A 24717-nucleotide genomic window follows, 5' to 3' on the forward strand; every position below is an offset into this window, starting at 1 on the left:
AGCCTTCAACACCCAAGAATTTTATTCTAAATTTAATTTGGCCCTTGGAGTTGGGCACTTGCACCCAGTACAAACCATATCTTCGTATTTGGGTGTTCGCACAGAAAGCAAAAGGTTTCTGTCTCTTACCTAGTTTCCCACCCTAGTTGATTCTAAATCTCTTCTGAAATTTTAAACAGACACAAAATACTTTTAATGCCCAGGAGCCAAAGTGATCATTTCTGGCCTTGTGTGTAGGGCCGGCAAGTCTGTGGCTGACGCTAACAGTGAAGGGGACGTGCCCCTTTGCAGGGGATGCCAGGGGGTGGCCCCTCCTTGACCCACTTCGGAGCTGAGGCCACACGCCTGGGAACGTGTTCACATCCATCGACCTTCCCTCTTCCCTTTGTTTCCTCGGGCTGCCTGGACCCTGAAAACACATAGCAGGATGTGGAAATTACCTCTGAAGTCACAGTCTATCCTTCCATGGAACGCTGGAGTGCCCAACCCAGCTGCCAGCACTCCTAAAGTCAAGGTCTGGCCTTTCAGGCGGCAGCGATGGTTGGTTGGCGCAAAGTTCTCAGACGAATTCTCAACCTCTCGCCCGGCCCGCTTCCTGCTTGGTTACAAGACTCGGTCTGGCGGAGACTGGCAGGTTCCCCCTCGAGATCCTGGGCTCCCTTACCCGGGACTGAAGGTCACATCCATAGAACAGTCGAAAGGAGGATCCCGTCCACCCCGGGTCCGCACAGCAGCTTCCGGTGTCTCCGCACGGGCCGCCGGGCAGAGGCGCCGGCCGCGGGATCGCAGGCAGCGGAGCGAGGGCCGAGCAATGGGACGCGCGCGGCGACTGCGCCCCCGGAACCTTCCGCCCAGGCCCCGCGGCCGCCGCGCGCGCCGGAACTGCATTTCCCACAGGCCTCCGCGGCGGAGCCCCGCCCCAGCCCACCGCCCCCGCCCCCGCGCGGTCCGGGGACCGCCCACCCCGCCGCCTTCGCCGTCGCCGTCGCCGCGGCTGCCGCCCCCGGTGCCCTGCCAGCTGTGCTTTTGAAAGGCGGCGGGAGGCGGCGGGCGCGATGGCGAGCCTGGGGCGCCTGCTGTGCGTGCTGAGCCTGCTCCTGTGCTGGGCGGCCAGCCCCGCGCTGTGCGCTCCTCGCGCCTCCACCTCCGAGAAGCCCATCATCGGTAAGAAGGCTGGGCGGGAGCCGCGGGCTGCGGCCGGGTGTCCGTCCTTGGCACTTCCCGCCGCTGGGCTCCAGCTGCTGCGTCCCGGTTTGGAAATACCCGAGTCCAGGGTTGCGTTGGGTGGCTTCATTTGTAGCACGAATAAGAGCCGAGCCAAGACGCCGTTTGGATCGTGCCGAAATACTGCTGCTGCCTGCTGATTCAAACTCGTATGGCTCTTGAAGTTGGAGGGGAGGAGGGTGCGCTGGGAAGAATCCTGCGGATTGTTTTCTTTTTGGTACATAGCTAGGAATTTCTACGAACTCAACAAACTGTATATGCGTTATGTTTATTACAGCTTCACGGAGCGAGGGCGTTGTTTCAAGGTACAATGCATTATACATACAAAAATCGAATTGACCAGATAATCAAGAAATTATGGTATAGTTTGGATTTTTGTCATTCTTCAGCACCGGAGGGCAGCAGTGGCTAGTAGAACCCTGATGTCAGTTCTACTCTGTGTGAAAGTGAAGCTTGTAATTTTTCATTTTCAACTAATTTATGTTTTAAGAAGAGTAAAATCAGTTTGCCTTGCCCAAACAGACATTCAAGGAGAAAGCTATCCAGGAAACATCAATCAGCCTAGAATTAAAATTTACCAAAAGCAATTTGTGTCAGACAATTAAGATTGACTTTATTTTCGAGGTAGTATTATGCCATTCAAACTCTTTTATCTTCCGGGAAGAGGAACAGCATATTCTGTAACTAAAGAGAGAGTAAATGAGTATTTTTTCATATATACTAGTAGTGCTCAAATTTTGATGTTTTTATTTTTTTTAATGTTTTTATTTATTTTCGAGACAGAGAGAGACAGAGCATGAGCAGGGGAGGGGCAGAGAGAGAGGGAAACACAGAATCAGAAAAGCAGGTTCCAGGCTCTGAGCTATCAGCACAGAGCTGGACGCGGGGCTCGAACTCACAAACCGCAAGATCATGAGCTGAGCCGAAGTCAGTCGCTTAACTGACTGAGCCAACCAGGAGCCCCTCAAATGGGTTTCATATCAATATTTGGAACTTAGAATGCCTTATTTCATAAATTGGGTGGTTTCATAAAATGGTGGCTAGAGTCTCCCAGGAGAATTAACTCAAAATAAAATTCTATGTAGTGTGTTGAGAATTGTGAGTACACAGAGGAGGCAAAAGGGAAAAAGAGGGGGACTCTTTTCCCTCTCCTAGAAACAGTGGTAATTCAGGGTTAAATATAGAAAAAAGGGCGAGTCTGCTTTTGGTCACATGAATTAAGACAGAATAACTGAGCACCTACTGTGTGCAAGGCATTGAATGTGGAAGTGCAAAGGATTCAAAGACGAGGAAATCACAAACGTTGTGAGATGGTCTTAAAGTATGGGTGGAATTTGGGGGGACTTACATGTTGAGGGACTTACGTACGACCTGAGCTTCCTCCCATAGATGGGAAAAGTGAATATGTGGGTAAAGGGGCAGGGCAGGGGAGAAGACGGTGGAACTTACCTGTTCTAATATACATTTCCCCTTCTTGGTACTTGTGTTCACCTGTCCCAGACCCTTTTTTTATGGCACCTCACCTTGCCTGCCTTGTACCGTTCTATTCTCCCATTTCCGATGACACCCCCAAATTCTTTCCCTACCACAGTTCATTTTCCTCAGTGGAAATAATCCTGCCTGTCCACAACAAGGAGGACAGTCCTAGCGAACACATTCTGGTATCGGGCACATGTTAACTGAGTGCCTGACAACTTTTTGCGAGAAGCTGGGAATACAGGAGTGATTGATGCAGGGAGCCCTTCCAGTCAGGTGGCCCACAGAGACCGTGAAGGTATTCCAGGTGGTGAAGCAGCGAGTGATGCTGTGTTGTCCAAACAGACATGTTTTGCTGTGTACTGGATGCCAGTACCTTTCTGGGGCTGAGGTTTCAGTGATAAGAGGCAGCCTGGGGGGGAGGTGGGGCGGAGCGCACAGGGTCTTATAGAGTGGATGAAAGTTTAGGGACCCAGTGACTTAAACAGGGGGAAACTTAAACAGGGCTCTAATCATACAGACTCCTTGCGATGTGATAGGCGCCCACTGGACTCAGGGCCTTTGCATGTGCTATTCCCACACCCTGGATCCCTTTTCTTCCAGATATTTGCCTATGGTTTTCTCCCTCATCTCTCTGAAGCCGCGGCTCAAATGTCATGTTCTGCCTTCTCAGAAAGGGAGGATCCTCAGGGAGGATTTACCTGGCCATCATATGTAAGAGACCGGCGAGATGGGACCTCTGGATAGATGGGACCAACTCCTCCCCCTCTCCAACACACACCTTCTTTTTTTTTTTTTATTTAAAAAAAATTTTTTTTTTCAACGTTTATTTATTTTTGCAACAGAGAGAGACAGAGCATGAACGGGGGAGGGGCAGAGAGAGAGGGAGACACAGAATCAGAAACAGGCTCCAGGCTCTGAGCCATCAGCCCAGAGCCTGACACGGGGCTCAAACTCCCGGACCGCGAGATCGTGACCTGTCTGAAGTCAGACGCTTAACCGACTGCGCCACCCAGGCGCCCCTCCAACACATACCTTCTTACTCTGCTCTACTTTTTCTCCTTAGCATTTACCACCAGCCATCAGACTTTATATTATAACCTTTTATCTTGTTAGTGATTTGTCCTCTCTTCTCTCCCTCCCGCACACTAGGATTAAAGTCCACAAGGGAGGGATTTGTGTTTTGTTCACTCATGTGTCCCCAGCACCTAGTTCAGTGCCTGGTAAATATTATGATCCAGTAACGTACCGAATGAAGAAATGGATGACTGAATGGTGATATGATCAGATCTCTTTCCACGTGGAGAATAGGTTGGAGTTGTTGCGGGTTGTTTAAGAAGGGATACAGACAGGCTTTTTAAGAAGGTATTATAATCAGCCAAGATGTTGGTTGCTTAGATTACCATAGTGTTGCTGATTCTGGAGCTATGTGGAAAGAAGGTATATTTCCACTGCTTTATTGTCAAGGAAACAATGTGTCTTTGAGTGTGTATGGGAGGGGAGGGGCCTCCTTCTAGATTTAAGGATGTGAGATTGATTCTGGGTTGTGTGAAGGAGGCTGGTGCTATTGTAAACCTGCTTTGGGGCTCCTTTGGTCTCCCTAATTGAGGTGAGAAAGAGGCTGCTACTTGAAACTCCTATCAGCCTCCTCTTGCTCTTTTCTCAAAGTTTATGGATGCACTTATAGAGGAAGCTTGGTGTTTCATTCTGGTAATTAAACAAGTAAGGTAGTGGTGTCTTTACTCTGATGTGCTTCCGTTTCTGAGTAAGAAAAAGAGGAAATTGCTTGAAACTAAAACTGTTTTCTCCCCCACCCTTTCTTTCTCTCTTTCTTTTTGTAATTTAGGGGTATTAATGCAAACGTGCAGTAAGGAAATGAAAAGCCTGGGAAAATACTATATTGCTGCATCCTATGTAAAATATCTGGAGTCTGCAGGTGCAAGAGTAGTACCAATAAGGTATGATCCAATATTTTTACACCATACAAATAAAAAACTCCTGCTTTATTGCGAATTATCGTCTATCTCAAAAAATCATGTTTCCTTTGCTATGATTGCATCATTTAAATGTGGCAACGTTGCACCTGATTTTTGCCACAAATCTAATGCTTAGGGTCTCTCATTAAATTGTTTAAAGTGTGAATAAAGCTGTATTTACCAAGCTATTAGAAGTCTGTCATATGCATTCGGTAAAGAACAAAATGACAGTTTCCTATACTCCGGAAAAGGTGGTATTTGGAAAGTAATGGAGTAAAAGGATCTAAAACTTAACCAGCTTTATTCCATCATATTAGGATATGGGAACACTTGGGGAATAAAAGAGGGTTTTAGAAGATGACTTTTAAAATACCTTCACACTCTGTTTTAAGGTTTGTGAATGACTAATACAGCATAAATTATAATATAAATTACAATTATTCGGTATAAATTACAATTATTACAGTTTCTTTTTTAATTTTTTTTTTTAACGTTTACTTATTTTTGAGACAGAGAGATATAGAGCATGAACGGGGGAGGGTGAGAGAGAGAGGGAGACACAGAATCTGAAGCAGACTCCAGGTTCTGAGCTGTCAGCACAGAGCCCGACGCGGGGCTCGAACTCACGGACCGCGAGATCATTTCCTGAGCCGAAGTCGGTCGCTTAACCGACTGAGCCACCCAGGCGCCCCACAATTATTACAGTTTTAAAGGAGCTACGTTACTTTCGGTGATGTAATGGCCTAGTAAGACTAAAATGACTTATGTCATATTTTGATTTGGAAAGAACTGAATTTTTTAACAAAAGTTTGTAAGTATCTGTAATATTTTTTCACCCCAAATTAGTGTATTTTACAATCTTCTGGCACTCTTACCTATCCATCATAAGCGACTTCACGCATAAAACACAGCTGTTTGCTTTGGGCAGCCTGTTTTTGTCATTAATTTTACGTTAAAAAGTTGTAACAAAGAAAGCTACTCTTCAAATAAAACACTAATAATCAAAATGCAAGCATTACAGCTGAGAGAGTTGTACCACAACGTGGCTTTATGTTTAGCTTCATGAGGGTCATCTTCTTGCTTGACCGTTTACGTTTAAGTGCCTCTTACCCCTTTCGCTTTTGGCACTTGTCTTTCAGTTTTTATTATTTTTATTTTTATTTTTATTTTTTAAAAAATTTTAATGTTTTTATTTATTTTTGAGACAGAGAGAGACAGAACACGAGCAGGGGAGGGGCAGACACAGAATCCAAAGCAGGTTCCAGGCTCTGAGCTTTCAGCACAGAGCCTGACGTGGGGCTCGAACTCACAGACTGTGAGATCATGACCTGAGCTGAAGTCGGACGCTTCACCGACTGAGCCAGCCAGGCGCCCCGTCTTTCAGTTTTTAGTAGCAGATCTAATTTTTTCAAGTGAGATCTTATTTGGAACCTAGATAATACCAGAGTTTAAATTTTTTTTTTTTAACGTTTACTCATTTTTTTGAGAGACAGAAAGCGAGCAAGCAGGGGGCAGGGTGTGGCAGAGAGAGAGAGAGGGAGACACAGAATCCGAAGCAGGCTTCAGGCTCTGAGCTGGCAGCACAGAGCCCGATGCGGGGCTCGAACTCACGAACTGCGAGATCCTGACCTGAGATGAAGTTGGCTGCTTAACTGACTGAGCCACCCAGGCGCCCCAACACCAGAGTTTTAGAGCCGAGGAGGCTTTAGAGAGTCTTCAGAACAGAGTTTCAACATTTTCATCACCGAAGCTTTCTCTGCAAGTGGTTTTTTAGGACATTAGTGCTGATCACCTGGATGGGAGGTAGGAGAGACACAAGACAGGTAGACGAGTTCAGAGACCGTTGAGGTAGGCTATGTGTGAAGTGATGCAGGCTTGGCTTAGAGTAGTGCTTGCTGTAGGACTGATGGGTAAACATTCTCTAAAAATATCAGTAAGATTTGATGACTAATAGAATGAAAGGGCACAGGGAGGAAATAGTCAAGAATGACCAGTTTTGAAACGGGGCAAGTTTTGAAACTTGGGGAAGTTTTGAAACTGAGGAAGTTTTGAAACCTGATGACTGGGAACAGAATACTGGCATTTATGACGGAGTCACTGAAAGTGTAACTGTCAGCACATAGGTTAATTTCCAGGTTGGGTTCCCAAAGTTCATTTTAAGGTGTATCACTCACAAGTAGAATCATAGAGTCCTACAAAAGCAATGTGATTCATGGCAGCTAAATTTCCAGAGTGACCTACAGAGGATTGCCTAATGTAGAATGGGACTGAAGTGGCCACACTGATAAGGTTGAATTTATTTCCGCATTTGGGATGCTGGGGGTCAACTTCCGTGGCTTAGAAGGGATAAGGAGGAGGATGGGAGACCCAAGGAAAATTCCAGAATAGGCAAAGGGGTTTGTCTTTGTTGTCCTTCTGCCTTCTCAGGTGCCTGGTGCCCTGAGGTTATGCTAAATCCCCACTGGTGGAACCCACGATCAGCGTCCTCCTGAAGGGTGGCATTGGCCCCTTTTGATTTAAAAATTTGTTTTGTTCACACAGCGTTTTATAACATTTTTAAACATTTACAAGTCAGAAGCCTTCGTGAAAGTCTGAATTTCTGGCCTTCTTCTCTCCCCCTGCCAAGATAATGATATGGAGCTGACTTCAAATAAAACAACATTGGCAACAAGGCCTGTCACTCCTCTTTGTGCCACTGAAACTGTGTCATCCACCATCATTTTCAGGCTTAAGCCGTTTTCTTTTAGTTAACGAGAGAGCAAACTAGTTCATATCCTGTTGAGAAGGTCTTTCGTTTCCAGAAAGTATCACAACATGCAAGCAACATCTATATTCAGAGAATATGACCTGGCCTGTTTTTGCTGTCTGGTCTCTGAGGCACTTGAGTTCATGACACTTCTTCCCCTCCTTCCCCCAATAATTAAGCCCCTTAAAAGTGATTACCTGGGTCCAAAAATTCAGTCATGCACAATATGGGAGCCATTTATTTAGAATTAATGAAATGACTGAAACCAGCATGCATGGCTAGTTGGTAGAAGTCCCTGGAATGTAGCTGAGTGATCTAAATCCATTCCTGTGAGGATTGTCTGTCCTGGTTTAAACATCCATGGGGAAGATTCTGGGTCCTGACTGTTTGGTTCCCTTGTCATTGGCACAGTCTGGGGAGATTGGACTGGCAGGGTGCTGGGAATGCGGACTCACATTTCATCCCCCTGCCGCTTCCCGAGTCAGGGCCACTTGCCCATGTATCCTTCATCTAAGATAATGTTAGGCACCATTAATATCACCCACCGCTTTGTAGCTCTCTGCTGGGAGGAGGATTATTATGAACTTCTAAAGAGACCCGGACTGGCAAGGCTCATTTAGACTTTGAGGAAAACCCAGCACAACAAAGCACAGCCAAGTTCCGGGCATCATAAGTGTGTTTAATAATGGGAGAGGTGTTCTAACTCTTCCTTAAACTTTCCCTGGGGCAGAAATGGACTGTGGTTGACATTTGATCAGAAACCCACTTTTGTGGCTGATGGAGAGGGCGTTATGTCTTGTTATTCTCTTACAGAACCAGAAGACTGCTTAACGTAGGAAAGCTGTTGCAGGAGTTTCGTAATCACGATGCTCTCTTCTCTTGTTCTTGCATTTTGTGAACTTTTGGAAGAGCAAAACCCATTTTACTATGACCTAACTAAATTTTCACAGATTAATCCCATCACTTTTTTCTGGAGAAAGGGGTAAAATCGTCAATAACGTGGTGATGTTAGGAGCCCTTAAGCGGGGTCTGATGAAGGGAGCTTCAGAATAATTACCTGGGCAAATTGCACCGGTCTACAGTGGTGTGCATATAGTCTGTCCCTAGATCGGAACTCTTCTGACTTTTGAAAACACAGTGGTCTCCAGATCTTTGCAGTTAGTGGTGGGGGTGGGATGAAGAAGGGACTTGACATTTATATGTGTTGTTTTTTATCTGCCCAAACTGCCTGTAGTTAAGGTAGGCATATTCATAAATCTTTTTATTTAGTCTTTATATAAAACTACTGAGTATCCTTACGTGTGTTGATAGTTTCCAGCTAACAGAGAAATTACTGGTGCCCAAATCTCTTGGTCTTTAAAGTTTTACATACTAACACACACTTCACAATATTAAGTTATATTGAGACCACATGGAAACACATTTACTTGTCTGATTAGCAACACAGGATATACTTACAGTATGTGATTTTCATGTAGTTTGAAAAAATATCTCTAGGAAGGGAGAGAGATATTGCCTAGCATTTAAGAATTATTTTTCTTCCTTTTTTTTTTTTTGTTAATTAATGTGGGGGCTTTATTTTCAGTCTTTTTTCTTTAAGTTTTGGAAATGGATGTTTTATGATTGTTTTTGTTGTTTTCAGACCTGATCTTACCAAAGAAGAGTATGAAAGGCTTTTCCGGTCTATTAATGGGTAAGTTGAAGCATTGATTTGATATAGGGAATCAGGTGGATGTCCTCTACTTTTGCAAAAATACACATAAGTATACATGTTTCAATGTGACTATCTTATAGTGGTGTAATGGTAGTTTTCTGAATTCCGTTTCAGGAATCGTTTTGTTGAGAGTTGAAAAAGTACTGCAGACCGAAAGTGGCCTAAGAAATAAATGCTACATAGTAGATACATTTAGGTCTTTTTTTTTTTTAAGTGTCACATAATCTTTGTTCCTTTAATGCTTGTCTTTAATGTTTTGAAGTCACTTTGAATGGCATGGCATACTGCCTGCTCAGGGGATTTAGAAGTTCTAAGTCTGGGGAACGGAATTGGTTATCTTTCAGAAGGTAGTTCGAGGGGCTCCTGAATGGCTCAGTTGTTTGAGCGTCCGACTTCAGCTCGGGACATGATCTCACGGTTCATGAATTCCAACTCTGCCTCAGGCTCTGTGCTGAGGCATGGAGTCTGCTTGGGACTTTCTCTCTGCCTTTCTCTCTGCTCCTCCCCTGCTTGCTCACTCTCTTTCTCTCCCTCTCAAAATAAATAAACTTAAAAAAATGAAAAAAAAAAATTAAATTCTCATGGATATTTGCTTCTAGCCCATGTATATTTTTATGACCAGTTTGTTCTTTAGGATTAAAAGTAATTCTCTATGAGCCAAAACCAATTCACAATCATGGGCCTGCATTTGATTTTGCCATCACTGATCCCCTGAATTTAAACCTAGCTGTGCCTGGAATTTTATCTCGACTTGATTTCTAGTTTTGTATACTCTCCTCCCCTCCCCTGCCTATTTATCCTTAATTTGTCTATACTCTATCTCAAAAGTAAACTTGTTTATTGAAGAAATTGCAGGAGAATATGCACAAAAGTATTAACTCTGGCAGTTTGTGAATGTGTAGGAGTGTAAATATTTTATCTTTTTGCTGTAGTTTCTTTCATTAATGATACTGTTACTTATATGGTAAGGCAAAATTTATTTAAATTTGTTTTTTAATGTTTATTTTTGAGAGAGAGAGACAGACAGAGAGACAGAGAGAGTGCGAGCGGGGGAGGGGCAGAGAAAGAGAGAGACACAGAATCCGGAACCGACAAAGGGCCTGAACCACGAGATCATGACCTGAGCCAAAGTTGGACACTTAACCAACTGAACCACCCAGGTGCCCTAAGGCAAAATTTGTTTTAAAGTAAAAAGAGTTTATTTTCAGTGGGGCGTGAGGTTGAAATGCACCCACTTTTATGTCGTTTCAGGATCCTTTTCCCTGGAGGAAGCGCGAATCTCAAGAAGTCAGGTTACGCCCTCGCAGCCAAAAAATTTTACGACTTGGCCATACAGGTAGATATCGTTCATCGTTTATTATACCAGATGGGTTTTTGTAATTTTCCGTGAGGATAATGCTTTTTTAATCGTGTGGTGGTACTTCCTTCACAATTTCCCTGGCTCGTCCCGCTTTACCTTTGGAGCTGCCAGCTCCAAAGTTCGTGGCAGCTGTCACCTGTTTTCTGTGTTCTTCTTTTAGTTCTGGCCGGCCCAGGGAACCAGAGTCTCGCAGACCGGCCCTCTATGTCGGTGCTCATTAATATGATCCAGGTCCTTACGTGGGCTTAGTAAGCTGTTTTGTGTCTTGTGAACCAGGCATTGTTCGTATGTTACTAATTGTCATCTCCTCTTGAAAGCTCCTCTCCGTCCTATTTGACCTTGAGCGGTCACCTTAGACTCCACAGTGTCACCAGGCACCAAAGCCTCTTGATTCCTTTCTGATGTCTCACATTGGGCCCACCTCTGCACCATACTTCAGATCTTTACTGTTTCTCTCCTGAACTATAATCTTGCTGGCCCTGGTATCTCCCCCGGCCCTTAAACATTTCCCTAAAAGAACTGCCTTTAGCATCCGAGATACTTGCTTAAAGACTTTTAATGGTTAGGCTAGGTAATCTGTAGCCTATCATAGTCTTTGGGTCAAGACATGTAGTGTGTCCACAGCCCCACTTTTCCAGCTTTTCCTTATGCACATAATTGGAGCCAGGTTGGTATTCCTAGCATATGTTCTGTGTCCTCCTACTTAAAAAAATTTTTTTTAATGTTTTATTAATTTTTAAGAGAGAGAGAGAGGCAGAGAGGGGGACAGAGATTCTAAGCAGGCTCCATGCTGACAGCAGAGAGCCCAATGCGGGGCTCGAACTCAGGAACCTTGAGGTCATGACCTGAGCTGAAGTCAGAAACTTAACTGACGGAGCCACCCGGGCGCCCCTGTGTCCTCTTACTTTTAAATTGGTTTAGTCTGTTTCTTTCCATTCTATCCCCAGTGCACGGTTTGGCTGTGTTTCCAGACTAAGGTGCTACTCCCCTTCTGTAGAAGTTGCTTTGCCAACTCCAATTGGAGTGGTGTCCCACTCCCTCTTAAGTTTTAGAGTGTTTTGTTGTAGGATAGTTCAAACATTTACTTAGCTCCAACTCTGTAATATGACAGGATCTGTGACCTTCAGGAGCTTATATTTCAGAAGACAGACTATGTTGAGGTTAGCTACTTATGTCTCTTCAGATTTCACAGTTCTAACACCTTTTGAGGCGTTCCTCATTTCATATCACATGCTACCCTGTACTTAGTACATACTCAGTGGATATTTTTTTAAAAAAGTGAACAAAGTGGACATTTTGTAATGTGAGTGATTTAAAATGCATTTGGGAAATACATATGGACATTATAAAGTAGTCATTTTTCCTTTTGCGTACGGGGACTCATGTAACTAGCTTGTTCAATTAAAAAAAAAAGGAAACACATAATCCATACGATCCAAAAGTCTACTTTTTTTGTAAAGTTTACTTTTATTTATTTTGCGAGAAAGATAGAGAGCAAGCAGGGGAGGGGCAGAGATGGAGACACAATCCCAAGCAGGCTTTGCACTGTCAGTGCAGAGCCTGATGTGCAGTTTTGAACTCACGAACCATGAGATCATGACCTAAGCCAAAATCAAGAGTCAGATGCTTAACTGACTGAGCCACCCACGTGCCCCCTGAAAGTCTACTTTTTAAAATGTAATTAGCTACCTGAAGATTTCAAAGCAAAGGAAAATAGCTCAGCCACCTTGAACTGATTTAGCTATAGCTCCTGGGATCCACAAAGCCCTCCCCGAGGAAGCCTTGAGAAGCGAAGTCTGTTAGATCTGTTCACTGCTACTCCGTGTCATTTGTTCTGCTAGGCTTTGTGGAGGATCCACAAAAAATAAAAGACGTGGTCCCAGCAAGCAAGGACTTAACATTTAGCCGAGAAATTAATTTGGTACTTATGGACACAGAGCAGTTAAACCCTCTTTTGTGTTTACTATAGATGCAGTATGACCCTTCAACTTGATGTATGCAACTCTAACTTCTAAAAATAAAATTTGCCAGACCTGCATATAAAGTGTTAGAAATCCTACCTTGGGATGGAAAGTATAGGAGTTAATGTAAATCTGTATTTTTCTTAGCGAGGAACAGGAAAAAAAAAAAAAAAGGGAAACCTTAACAATTTCCTCACTTAAAACGAGTGACTGTTAGGTTGTATTTTACAATGTATGCAGGAAAATCACTGCTTTTAGAAAAGTTGCAAAACTCATGTTGGTAATATCAGTACATATGGGTTTAATCATTGCTTAGCCAAAAAAAAATTGAGTTGCTGGAAGACTTTCTCCCCATCCATGCTAGTTGTTGTGACTCCTTTTGAAGAAGCTCAATACATTTGTACTTTGTTAGTTGACAACTTTCACTTTATGCAAATTTATTTCACTTTTGCTTGGCCTTATTCTTAACTGACCATTCATTCCTTTCCTTCCAGATCGTAGCTTTCCCCTGATTTAAATCTGATTTAAATCATGCAGCTATTACTATAAATGCTTAGATAATGGAGGAAGGACTTCAGAGCGTGTTCCAACCAGACGATCATCCAAAGCAACAAGATTTGTAGAAGATGTATAAATGGGCGTTTATCTAGCATTACCTTTGGTGGTTGCAGTCTCTGATTGTTACTTGTGTCGGTTAGTAGCCGCCTGGCAGATGTCAGTCTTTTTCCCAGCGCAGCTGAGGTTAGATAGTTTGACTCAACCTGAATTATTATATAGGAGCTTGGTCTGAGGAAAGATGAAGCCTACTTATGGATCCTGGAAAGTTCTTTAGAAACCCAAGCATGACGTGCCTGTCTCATCATGACAAACCAAATGTATAATTTTTGTTTCGAAAAGTTGAATAAGCTTAGTTTTCTCTTCCACTCTGCAAAGAGTTTCGATGATGGAGACTATTTTCCTGTGTGGGGCACATGCCTTGGATTTGAAGAGCTTTCGTATCTGATTAGTGGGGAGTGCTTATTAACGCTCACGAAAACGGAAGGAGTTACGATGCCGCTCAACTTCACCAAAGGTGAGCACTGTCTTTTCCAGCCTTTAAAAGATATATATTACCTGGGCAGGATGCGTAAGTAGCACATATCCACGTCGGAAATGCTCATAATGTTTACTGATTCTTAAATGATTTACACAAGCTGACGATGTGGATGATCGCTTTTGTACTGAGCTGTGAAGATGGCTGGAGGAGCCCTCATTGCCTGTAGTGCTCCTGGGACCGTGTGTGATTAAGACCTCTGAGGTCGGACCTGGGTTTGAGTCCTACTTTGTCGCGTTTGCCTTGAGGTATGGCTTAACCTCTCTCGGCTTTCATTTCCTGATTTTAAGGGTTTTCCTCTTATGGTTGTTTGTGAGGATTGAACAAGACGCTGCTTTCCAGGTACTGTGTGAAACGCTTTCAATACAAGTCTCGTAAATGTTAGCTCTAACTATTATAGTACAGCACTGTTCCCTTGGCCGTGTACTCTGTTTGAATCCCAGCTGTGGTGTACTGCAATTCGATTCTGGTACTGACCACCCGGAGTTAGCTCAGCCTCCAGTTAAAGGTTATCTCCCCAGCTAGACTGCCCTTATTTCAAGATACACCAGCCCTAAGTCACATCCGCAAGGCCACCCACACTACTCGCCAACTGGCCACAATTTTGAGGATTTCCATGACCCTTCCTGAGGTTCAGTAATTCACTAGAATGACTCTTAGAACTCAGGAAGGTGCTGTGTCTGCACTAACTTTTATTATAAAGGATACACACAACGTGACATCTGGGGAGGGAGTGCAGAACCTCTGTGTCCTCTCCCTGTTGAGTCACATCACCCTCCTGGCATGTCAGGAATTTTTTCCTGGGGTTTCATTGCGAAGGCAAGATTGATTAAATCGTGGGCTGTGTGACTGTACTCAATCTCCAGTCTCCCTTCCGTCCCTGGAAGTCAGGCTGGTTCAAAGTCCTAACCTACTCTAGTCATGTGATTGACCTTTCTGATGACCAGCCTCCTCTTGAAGCTGCCTAGGGCCCCACCAGGAGTCACCTCATTAGCATTACGAAGACTCTCCTATTTCTCAGGAAATTCTGAGAGTTTTAGAAGCTGTCAGGAACTCAGGGCACAGAACCAGGCAAATTCTTTGTCATACCACTCTGTGTAACTACATAATGATTCTTGTAGGTTATCTGATCTCTGGAGCCTCAGAGTTGAGTGCCGTCCACTATCTTGTTCTCATAAGGATTTTGGATGGAAAGCAGTAGTTTTATACATAGAACCCATCGAATATTCTATATTTTTCAAAGTTCTTTCTCACATTATCTCACTTAGTCATCGTAAGAGCTCTGTGGGAAGCACATGTATTAGTTCAATCTATTTTGGATCTGTGTGGTGAGAACCCAGTTTATAAAAAAAATGAAGAGTGCCTTACTTGAGTGCATTTTTATTATCTGAGGTGCAGGGATTCTCTGAAGCCATTAGCATGCTGAGTGAGAGGCTTCATTTAGGGAGAGCTGGCGTCAGGGCCTTGCATATCATCAGAACTTTTTTATCCTTTTGCTGGTGTTTGAGTTTATGCATCAGACTCCAGAGCCTGGTGTGAGGTAAACTGCTCTTTTCTGATCTCTTTACTGAGTAGAGATTCCTTGGGCTACGTTGTTGGTGTTCTTTTTTTTTTTTTTTTTTTTTTTTTAGTTTATTTATTTTGAGAGAGAGAGAGCAAATGGTGGAGAGGCAGAGAGAGAGAGAGAGAGAGAGAGAGAGAGAGTGTCCCAAGCAGGCTCTGCACTATCAGCGTGGAGCCTGATATGCGACTCGAACCCATGAACCTCGAGATCATGACCTGAGCTGAAATCAAGAGTCAGATGCTTAACCGACTAAGCCACCCAGGCACCCCTACATTGTTGGTATTTTTAAACCTTTTAAAGTCCAGATACCTTTAAAAATATGTTGAAAGTTCTGGATCGTTTCCTGAGAAAACAAAAATATGTTAGTGTGGTAAACTGTACCTGATTTCAAGATAACTCAAGTTAAAATTCTCTGCTTACTCTATGGCCAGGCTGATAATGATAATATTGGAAGGATTTTAGTTATTCATGTTACAATTCTGTAAGAAAAATACTTGATTATAGAACATATTTGAATTTGTGTGTTAAACTCATTTTGTGCTTGTCCAGAAAACATATGTGGAAATGATGTGTTTTGCTTATCAACTAGGCATCTTGATTATGTCTTAATAATGGCCTCTTTTTGGCTGTTAGATCAGTGACTTTGGTGGATTTTATTTTGCCTGTGTTTAAATCATTTCTCTTGTGCTTAAATTATTTCAGGTGCATTCCAGAGCAGAATGTTCCAGAATTTTCCTGCTGACTTGTTGATGTCATTATCACTGGAACCTCTAACTGCAAATTTCCACAAGTGGAGCCTCTCCATGACGGTATCACATTAATTAACAATGAAATTAATGCATTTAGATTAACTACAGAAGTAATTATTTTGTTTTATTTTTATACTCTAGAATTTTACGATGAATGAAAAGTTAAAGAAGTTTTTCAATGTGTTAACTACAAATACAGATGGCAAGACTGAGTTTATTTCAACCATGGAAGGTATATATCATGGCACATGCAAACCTTATGTTTCTATATATTAATTTTCATTTTATAGTTCTTTTATGAATTATAAAATCATGTTACTTTGGGGTGTGAAGATAGGAGCTAGGGCATTTTTGGAAACCGACTTTTTCCAAATGAGTTGTGATTTACCTGGGTCCTCTTCGAGAATGGGGTCAGGGAAATGGAAAATAAAGAGTAAGGGGAGGGTAGCTAAAGATAGAAATGGAGAAAATGACTTCTGTTTTTAGCAGTGTTGTAGATTAAGCACCATGATAGATTCTCCCGCAGACAACAACAAAAAATATGATTCACATTCAGAAAAACGTCTTCCTAAACACAAGTATACCCCACTATCCCAAAGTAGAACCTTCGTATGAAACTCTTAAACCAAAATGGCACAAAGAAAGAGTATCCCCCCACATTCCAAAAGTTCGCATTAAAGCCACCTTGGTTTTATGAGGGACTTGCATTAGAACCTATTTCCGCTAAGTGAAAGAAATCCGAGGAGGACTTCTACTTTCACGAAGAAACGCCATTGCTGTACTGACGTAAGTCTCTCATAACCGTGAAGTGGCACACGTGGACTTCTGGCAAGTGGGGGATACCAGTATATTGATGAAGTGACCGTAGGGGTACTCACGCCGAGACCCCTGGGAGTTAAATGGAGTACTTTCTTGTTTTCATGTTTAATTTATTTACCTTTGAAGGGGTTGGGGGATCGGGTCAGAGAGAGAGAGGGAGACAGAGAATCCCAAGCAGGATCCGTGCTGTCAATGCAGGGCTTGAACCTATGAACTGTGAATGACCTGAGCCAAAAACAAGAGCTGGAGGCTTAACCAACTGAGCCAGCCAGGCGTCTTGGAATACTATATTTTTTTTTTTTTTTAAATTTTTTACATTTATTTTTGAGAGACAGAGCACAAGTGGGGGGGGGGGTGGCAGGCAGAGAGAAGGAGACAGAATCCAAAGCAGGCTCCAGGCTCTGAGCTGTCAACACAGAACCTGGCACGGGGCTCGAACCCATGAACTGTGAGATCATGACCTGAGCCGAAGTCGGATGCTTAACCAACTGAGCCACCTAAGCACCCCTAGAGGAAACTGCATTTATTCCAGACTTGAAGGGATTTCCATATGATGAGACTTTAAGGAAAACGAGCAGTCAAAGCCAAAAAATCACTAATGTGCAAGCAAGGACATGCATGAGAACTTACAGAAACAGTAGGCAGTCTTTGAGTCAGTGAGGCTGTGCCACATGAGAGGCCAGGGTCCTGGAGTGGAATGAACTGAAATAAAGTGGATGTAGTTCTTATTATTCAAAGATTGGTCTTTTTGCTGGCTTGCTCTTGGGGGAGGTCAGAGGTCCAAGGGCTTACAAACAGTATCTGGGGAATTGTGGGGAAGGTTGGTCAGCCTAGTCTGAAGTCTGAACCTGTTACCTTCTCCTTAACACTATTTCCGTCCTCTGTTTTTTTGCTTTAATGATAACATTGGCATTTCCCAAACCATCCCAGGTTAGAAACTCGGATGTTGTCCTTGACTTCCTGCCCTCATTCTCCACATCTAAAAAATGTGTGCAACATTCTGTTCCCCAAATGCCTCTTGAAAATATTACCTCCCCTGCATCCAGCTTAGCCCTGGCCGACTTCTGTGTTAACCACGTTCTACCTAGACTCCTCGGTAACCTCCTAACTGTCCACAAAGTCACTTTCCAGGTGGCCTCTGATGACCCCTCTGAAACACCAATTATGAAGTTAGGAACCTTTCCACAGAGACATAGTTTAGGCCGAGACAAACTGGCTTATGTAAAAGGACACCAAAAATGCACAGCATGGTTCATTCTCATATGATTACGTTATGGGAGGAGATGAAAACACAGCGTGAGGTAGGGGGAAAACAGGCCCATTGTGGAAGAAACTTGTGTCACTAATCACACGCGGGCACCTGACTGTTTAACTGGGTTATACTCAGAGGCTCAACTATTTCACTCTTCTCTGATTACCTAGCAAATCATGCTACAAATTGTAAAAGGTTGAAAAACCAGTGAAATGTACTGTGAATGTTCACATTCTGAGCTGAAATTCTTTTGTCTCTGAGAGAATGAGTGCAATTTTACCCTGACACTGTGAATTATAAAATAATGTTTTACCTAGGGTGTAAAACATAATTGTAAGTAACATCTTAGAGCATTCTCACCTCACTTACTTGTTTGTGTTCTTCATGCAGGGTACAGGTACCCAGTATACGGCGTCCAGTGGCATCCGGAGAAAGCACCTTATGAGTGGGGGAAGTTAGAAGGTATTTCTCATGCTCCAAATGCTGTGATGGCGGCGTTTTATTTAGCAGAGTTCTTTGTTGCTGAAGGTAATATGCGGGTATATAACTTTATTAGTCTACCGTAGCTTTGGAGGAAACTGCCCTCATCTGAACTTAGTATACTCTCTTGGCTCTGTAGATGTTCTGTAGGTTGAACTTTAAAAAAGATTAAATCATAGGAAAGCCCTGAAATTGAGATATTAGACATTCAAATAAAATCAGGACAGTTATTTCAGTTAATTATACAATCTAAAGTGCACTTAACTTTTTTTTTTTAATGTTTACTTTATTTTTCTTGGGTGGGGGGGAGGTGCAGAGAGAGAGGGAGACAGGATCCGAAGCGGGCGCTGCACTGAGAGCAGAGAGCCCGATGTGGTGCTCGAACTTTCAAACCGCAAGATTATGACCTCAGCTGAAGTCAGATGCTTAAGCGACTGAGCCACTCAGGCGCCCCAAAAATGTGCTGAATTCTTGAACAACAGCATGAAGATTGTTGAGTTCTTTGTTTTTCTTTCTTTCTTGAAGATTTTTTAAAAAAATGTTTTCCCCGTGAGTCGTCATTGTGGGAATAATGCTTTAATTTTAACATTCTCTGAGAATTAGATGTCATTTTTCTAAGAAAATTACATAAATTGAGTATATACTCATCAGTCTGTGATTTTAAGGCTGCCTGTCTGCAGGCATTGGCACATTGGAGAAAGTTCATGGGCTTTTTCATGATGAAAACACAGAGGCATTTTCATGCTGTTATATTTACGGGTAAAACTGAGAATTTGGTGGTAGATGCTTAGGTTCCAGTTGAGTGACACAGCTATGGGACAGAGCTACAAACACAACTTGCAAGGGACACGGCATACTCTGGTGAGGTGTGAACTCCAGCCCATTGTGTTTGCACCCTGTCTCCAAGCTGCCCTATGTTTTTATCAGCCCTCCTGCCCACACTCATGAGTAAAGTACTTACCTCCTCAGTTCTCTCCGGTTTAGAATTATGTTCAATTGAATGGGTAGTTTCATGACAAAAACTCTGAATTAAAAAAAAAAAAAAAAAAAATTGTCTCCTGTGCAGTGCTAATCCCAAGTAACATTTTCCTGTTGCATATTCAGAGAAAATGAGAACGGCGTAGGCTGTTTGTTGCAGCATTATCACGTGGCAAAGCTGTTTATTTTATCTTCATTTCCCAATATCCTTCTTTCTAAAAATGCCACAAAGCCTATATTTATTTTGACTTTAGGAGAAAGTCTGAGCCTTCACTGCTTCTCATTCAGACTTCAGCTCACTTTTCTTTTTTTTTTATTTAAATTTTTTTTTTTTAACGTTTATTCATTTCTTTGAGTGGGGGAGGAGCAGAGAGAGAGGAAGACACAGAATCCAAAGCAGGCTCCAGGCTCTGAGCTGTCAGCACAGAGCCCAACGCAGGGCTCGAACCCACGAACCAGGAGATCATGACCTGAGCCGAAGTCGGAAGCTTGACCGACTGAGCCACCCAGGTGCCCCCAGACTTCAGCTACCTTCTTTGGTTTTTTTTTTAATTAAAAAAATTTTTTTTAAGTTTATTTATTTTGAGAGAGAGAGAGAGCCAGGGAGGGGCAGAGAGAGAGGGAGAGAGAGAATCCCAAGCAGGCTCCATGCTTTCTGTGCAGAATCCAGTGTGGGGCTCTAACTCATGAACCGTGAGATCATGGCCTGAGCTGAAACCCAGAGTCCAATGCTTAACTGACTGAGCCACCCAGGCGCCCCAAACTTCAGCCAACTTCTGTGTTCCTCCTTGTTATCCCCGTTTCTGCCTTGCCTCTCACTTCTCCATATGCCTCAGCTTTGCCAACATCTCCATTCTCCTCACTCTTGAAGCATCTCAAGAAGATAGACCATGAAAACATCACAGTATACAATTCTGTGTGGTTACTAGACTAGGCTTCTTGCGTGCTAGGACCTTGCCCTGTTTATATTTCTGTCCTCAGGACCTGCAGCAAGTCTTGCACACAGTAGGCCCTTTGTAAGTGTTTGAGTCAGTGGGAGAGTGAGCCCCACACTGGATCTGGTGCAGGGCGAATACAGATGCTCTTTTTTGGTAGGTAGTGAATCAATGCTGTGTTATGTAGGGGAGTTCTTGTAAGATATTTCTCCTTTTTTGGTAGTATTTTCCCACTTAATAATGCTGATTATAGGAAACCGTGTTATAAAGTAGCCTTTTGAAGATTTTATAATTTTTAAAAATGAACACTCTTTTTCTTGCAGCTCGGAAAAACAGTCATCATTTTGAATCTGACGTGGAAGAGAATAAAGCACTGATTTATCAGTTCCGTCCAGTTTATACTGGAAATATTTCCTCATCATTTCAGCAAAGTTATATATTTGATTGAAAGCCTGCCATGTGTTAACACAGGAATTTGGGATAATTCCACTATTAAACTGTTGCAATAACTTGCTACTCATGGCAGTAATGGAAAGCCACAGAGATTCCTTTTCTATAATGTTACTGGTTCTGATTCTTCATTTAGTGTGTTTGAACATTTATATCACATTTGAAAATTAATCAGTGAGACAGATAAAAAAATCACAGTGTATTTCATGGAAAAGATTTTATGTGAAACTTAGAACAAAATAAATGTATTGAAAATCCAAATATTTTATTTTTTTCCTGTTGATTGTAGAAATAAGTACCGTCCCCCCCCCGCCAACCATCCACCCCATCCTTGTGAAGACCCTTCTTAAATCTTAGCTCTAGTTCACTGGGAGTCATTGTTTGAGTTTCGGAAGTATTAGTGTGTGAGAGAGTGTGTATGTGAGAGGGTGTGGTGTGAGTGTGTGTGTATACATATATTTCGTCTTCTGTCTTTTCAGCTCCACAGTTACACTGCACACCTCCTGAAAGTTGAGCCTGTGTCTTGAACTTTTTCTCTCTCACAGTGTCTAACACAGTACGCCATCAGTAAAGACTTGTGACTATTGGTGAGTAAACTTTGTTTCCATGGAAAATAATTTGAAAGCTGCCCAACATTTTTTGGGGGTACATTTTAATCTATTTCTCAATCTGTACTTCCCTCTTCCATCCCTCAGTCCTGTATACCCTCGCCAACTCTGAAATTTCGGAATTCCTAGAGGACAACAAAAATAGAAGACAGGACATTCCGAACTGTTTTTGACAGACCGCGTCTATGCCTCTGTTCTCCTTAGTCCTTCAGAGCTGCTGCTGGAGTAGAAACATGGGAAACAGAGTGATTGGGCAAGGTGTTGTAGGAGCTTATGAATGACTTTAGGTTCAGAAAGATAAGGACAATAATCTGAAGATACTGAGGTAAACCGTAAGCTTTGAGCAATGCATCCAAACAGAATATAGGGGTTGAGAGGGAATAACACATTTAGTCAGCTCACAGGATTTTAGGAGAAGTGTGGCAGATTTAGTTTCTATCCGTGAGCAAAAAGATTCTGGTAAGTCTTGTCAAATGTGCCATTTCTAGCTAATTCCACGTCTCTCACCACTAGAAAAAGGTGGTGACTGTTACCCTGCCAGGGTTCTTTCCAGCCCATTTGTATTGAAATAGAAATCTCCTTGTCTCTGAAGTTCCTTAATCACGCTAAATCCTGACCGTGTCATTCCTCATGCTGTATCATCCCTCCTTCCGCTGTGAATGCTACTAATTGCTCCCAAAGGTTCTCACTGTGCTTCATTGATGATGAGCACACATATAAGAAAACGTAAACCATTATTTTTTTACTTAAATTCAGTTTTCCATTTTTCCATTTTTTTTTTTTTATTATTTTTTTATGCTAGACTCACTGTATTCCAAGGATGGGATCGCTTTCAGAGTTGACAATATCCCTGCCTTTCACATACTACTGCCTGCCAGAGGCTTGGCAAGAGGCCCAAGGGCAAGTGAGAAGAGCGGTCCCATCCAGGCAAGGAACGTCTGTTTCTTGTCTAGCTTGACGTAAGACTGACCCAGGGCAGCCTGACATTGCTACATCAGTGGAGGCAAGACAGGACGGATTAGAAATGCCTGTTGATGTTAGGAAAGCCCTAGGGGGAGATAGATAGCTGCCCCAGAGGGCTGCCTGATCCATCATGTGGAGCTCCTGGGAAGAGTGGACTGACCATCTTGGGTTCCAGTGGCCGGAGACATGGAGGCTAAGAGATGGGTGTTGCCACCCACTGCCTTTGCATTCTGTAAACTAGAGGTGACACTGTAGTTGGAAGACGGATGTGTAAGGGCCAATACACAGGCCCAAACAGGAGGCTCAAGCCCAAGGATCAGTAGATCTCCGATAACCACACACCTGAACTTGTCCTGTGCCCATTATGAGAGTCACTTAAAATCAACATGTCAACACCATTCTGGCCATCCAATCTCGTGCAATCCTGTGAAAGGAATATTGTGCTTGCCAGGCGGCCCTCATGGAACTGAAGTCTGGCCACAGGACCTGGACAGTTGCATAGGAGTGAATCTGAAAGCTGCCCAGGGCACCTCGTTGCCTTGAATGAGTGGGGTTTCGCTCACTTCCTGAAGGGGAGAGCTGGGAGTACAGGCCCAGGCGGGTCTGGCTGGGCTCCAAGTGCCCTAACCGTGTAGCTCTGCTATGGCTGGCTTGTCACCACTGTGGGGCACTTATGAAATGTTGAGGTAGTACTTCCGGTGACCCAGACCCACACATGACCGGGTCCAGGTATGGGGTACCTAGCCCAGATAGCACTTCACCCTGACCAGTTCCAGGCACTAGAAAGGGGCCTGGACAACTTTGAGGAGGTTGTCCAAAGTGTTGTCCGAAGTGGGGGCCCTGATGGGCAAGGTCTGGAGCAGGGGTTCCAATTGCCTGGGCCCAAAGGTGATGCTGCCTGGCTCAGTAGCGGCTCAGTGACAACAGCTTAAAGAAGTAAACACTAAAGAAGCATTAGCAGGTCAGCGGGCCACACTGAGTGTCAAAACTTCTCTGTTGGGGGAAAGAAACAGAGGCTGAAAGACCAAGTGTGAGTGGGGGAACATGCAGGTTAGAAGAAAAAGGAAGAAAGAACAAAAGGAGGAAGGATCGGGTAAGTGTGGCTTGCTTTCCATGTGTAAGAGACCGCTAAAATGGATCCTTCTCCAGCCTACAGCCGTCAGCGTCTAAGGGCTTTGGGGGAACTGACAGGTCATTACCTCCAGCATTTCCCAACCTCTCACCTACGTGAAACACCCCAGATGGAATGGGAATGTTGGACTCAAAAGAACAGGCCAACACTCATTTCCATTCAGCCAGATGTCTTTGAGTGCCCACAAGTTTATGTGACATGTGGCCTGACACGAGATGTTTTATGAAGGCACGTTGGCTGTTGGCTGTCTCCATTTCCACACCGCAGAGTACGAAAATCCTCAGTACCCTGTCAGGCTGAGTTTCTGTGGTTAGGACGGTCCTGTGGCTTCTAAAAGCACAGTGATATGGGGTGCCTGGGTGGCTCAGTCGGTTAAGCATCCGACTTTGGCTCAGGTCATGATCTCGCGGTCCGTGAGTTCGAGCCCCGTGTCGGGCTCTGTGCTGACCGCTCAGAGCCTGGAGCCTGTTTCAGATTCTGTGTCTCCCTCTCTCTCTGCCCCTCCCCTGTTCATGCTGTCTCTCCCTGTCTCAAAAATAAATAACCGTTAAAAAAAAAATTAAAAAAAAAAAACAAAAAAACACAGTGATAGCTCACAGTGAAGCGTTCAAGCCCAGCACCCAGCATGTGACAGGCCCGCGGTAAGGGCCGCCTCTCTCATTCCCCCTGCGTCCTCTTCAGTAAGAGAACAGCCCACGCACGTGCTGGGTCTTTCTGTCCTACCTGTCAGACTAGCAAGAAAATGCAGCACTTTTCTCTTATGGGAAGAGCTAAGAGTCTTTTGCCTCTTAGAAATAAACAAGCTTTGTGGGGCGCCTGTGGCTCAGTCGGTTAAGCAGCTGACTCTTGAGTTCGGCTCAGGTCATGATCTCACGGTCCTTAAGTTCAAGCCCTGTGTCAGGCTCTGTGCTGACAGCACATAGTCTGCTTGAGATTCTCTCTCCCCCTTTTTCTCTTCCCCTTCCCTGCTCACGTTTTCTATCTCTGTCTCTCTCAAAAATAAATACATAAACATTAAAAAAAAAAAAAAACCCAGAAGCTGTGTTACTATTTATTTTGTAGTTTTACTCCACTTGACAAATTTCTTTCTAAAATGAATAAAGAGGGAGCACTTGGGTGGCTCAGTTGGTTAAGAATCTGGCTCTTGATTCTGGTTCAGGTCATGATCTCATGGTTCATGAGTTCGAGCCCCGCATCGAGCTCTGTGCTGACAGTGCAGAGCCTGCTTGGGATTCTC

At 43.5% G+C, this 24717-nt stretch overlaps 1 protein-coding gene across 1 annotated transcript; it reads left to right on the forward strand.

The window, feature by feature from the left end:
- Nucleotides 1-960: 960 nt before the first annotated feature.
- On the forward strand, nt 961-21038 carry GGH (gamma-glutamyl hydrolase). Its single transcript, XM_025923013.2, has 9 exons — nt 961-1164; nt 4547-4658; nt 9065-9115; nt 10388-10472; nt 13391-13529; nt 15817-15923; nt 16005-16095; nt 18325-18462; nt 20651-21038. The coding sequence occupies exons 1-9, from the start codon at nt 1056-1058 to the stop codon at nt 20773-20775; spliced, it is 957 nt and encodes a 318-aa protein (XP_025778798.1). The 5' UTR covers nt 961-1055; the 3' UTR covers nt 20776-21038.
- Nucleotides 21039-24717: the final 3679 nt, after the last annotated feature.

Source organism: Puma concolor, chromosome F2 (assembly GCF_028749965.1).
Source record: "Puma concolor isolate L17-30 chromosome F2, mPumCon1.1.hap2, whole genome shotgun sequence".
Taxonomy (NCBI): Eukaryota; Metazoa; Chordata; class Mammalia; order Carnivora; family Felidae; genus Puma; species Puma concolor.

Coding starts and splice junctions, on each gene's coding strand:
- GGH (XM_025923013.2), top strand. CDS start 1,056: ATGGCGAGCCTGGGGCGCCTGCTGTGCGTGCTGAGCCTGCTCCTGTGC. Junction 1,165..4,546: donor CTCCGAGAAGCCCATCATCG/GTAAGAAGGCTG, acceptor TTTGTAATTTAG/GGGTATTAATGCAAACGTGC. Junction 16,096..18,324: donor GTTTATTTCAACCATGGAAG/GTATATATCATG, acceptor TTCTTCATGCAG/GGTACAGGTACCCAGTATAC.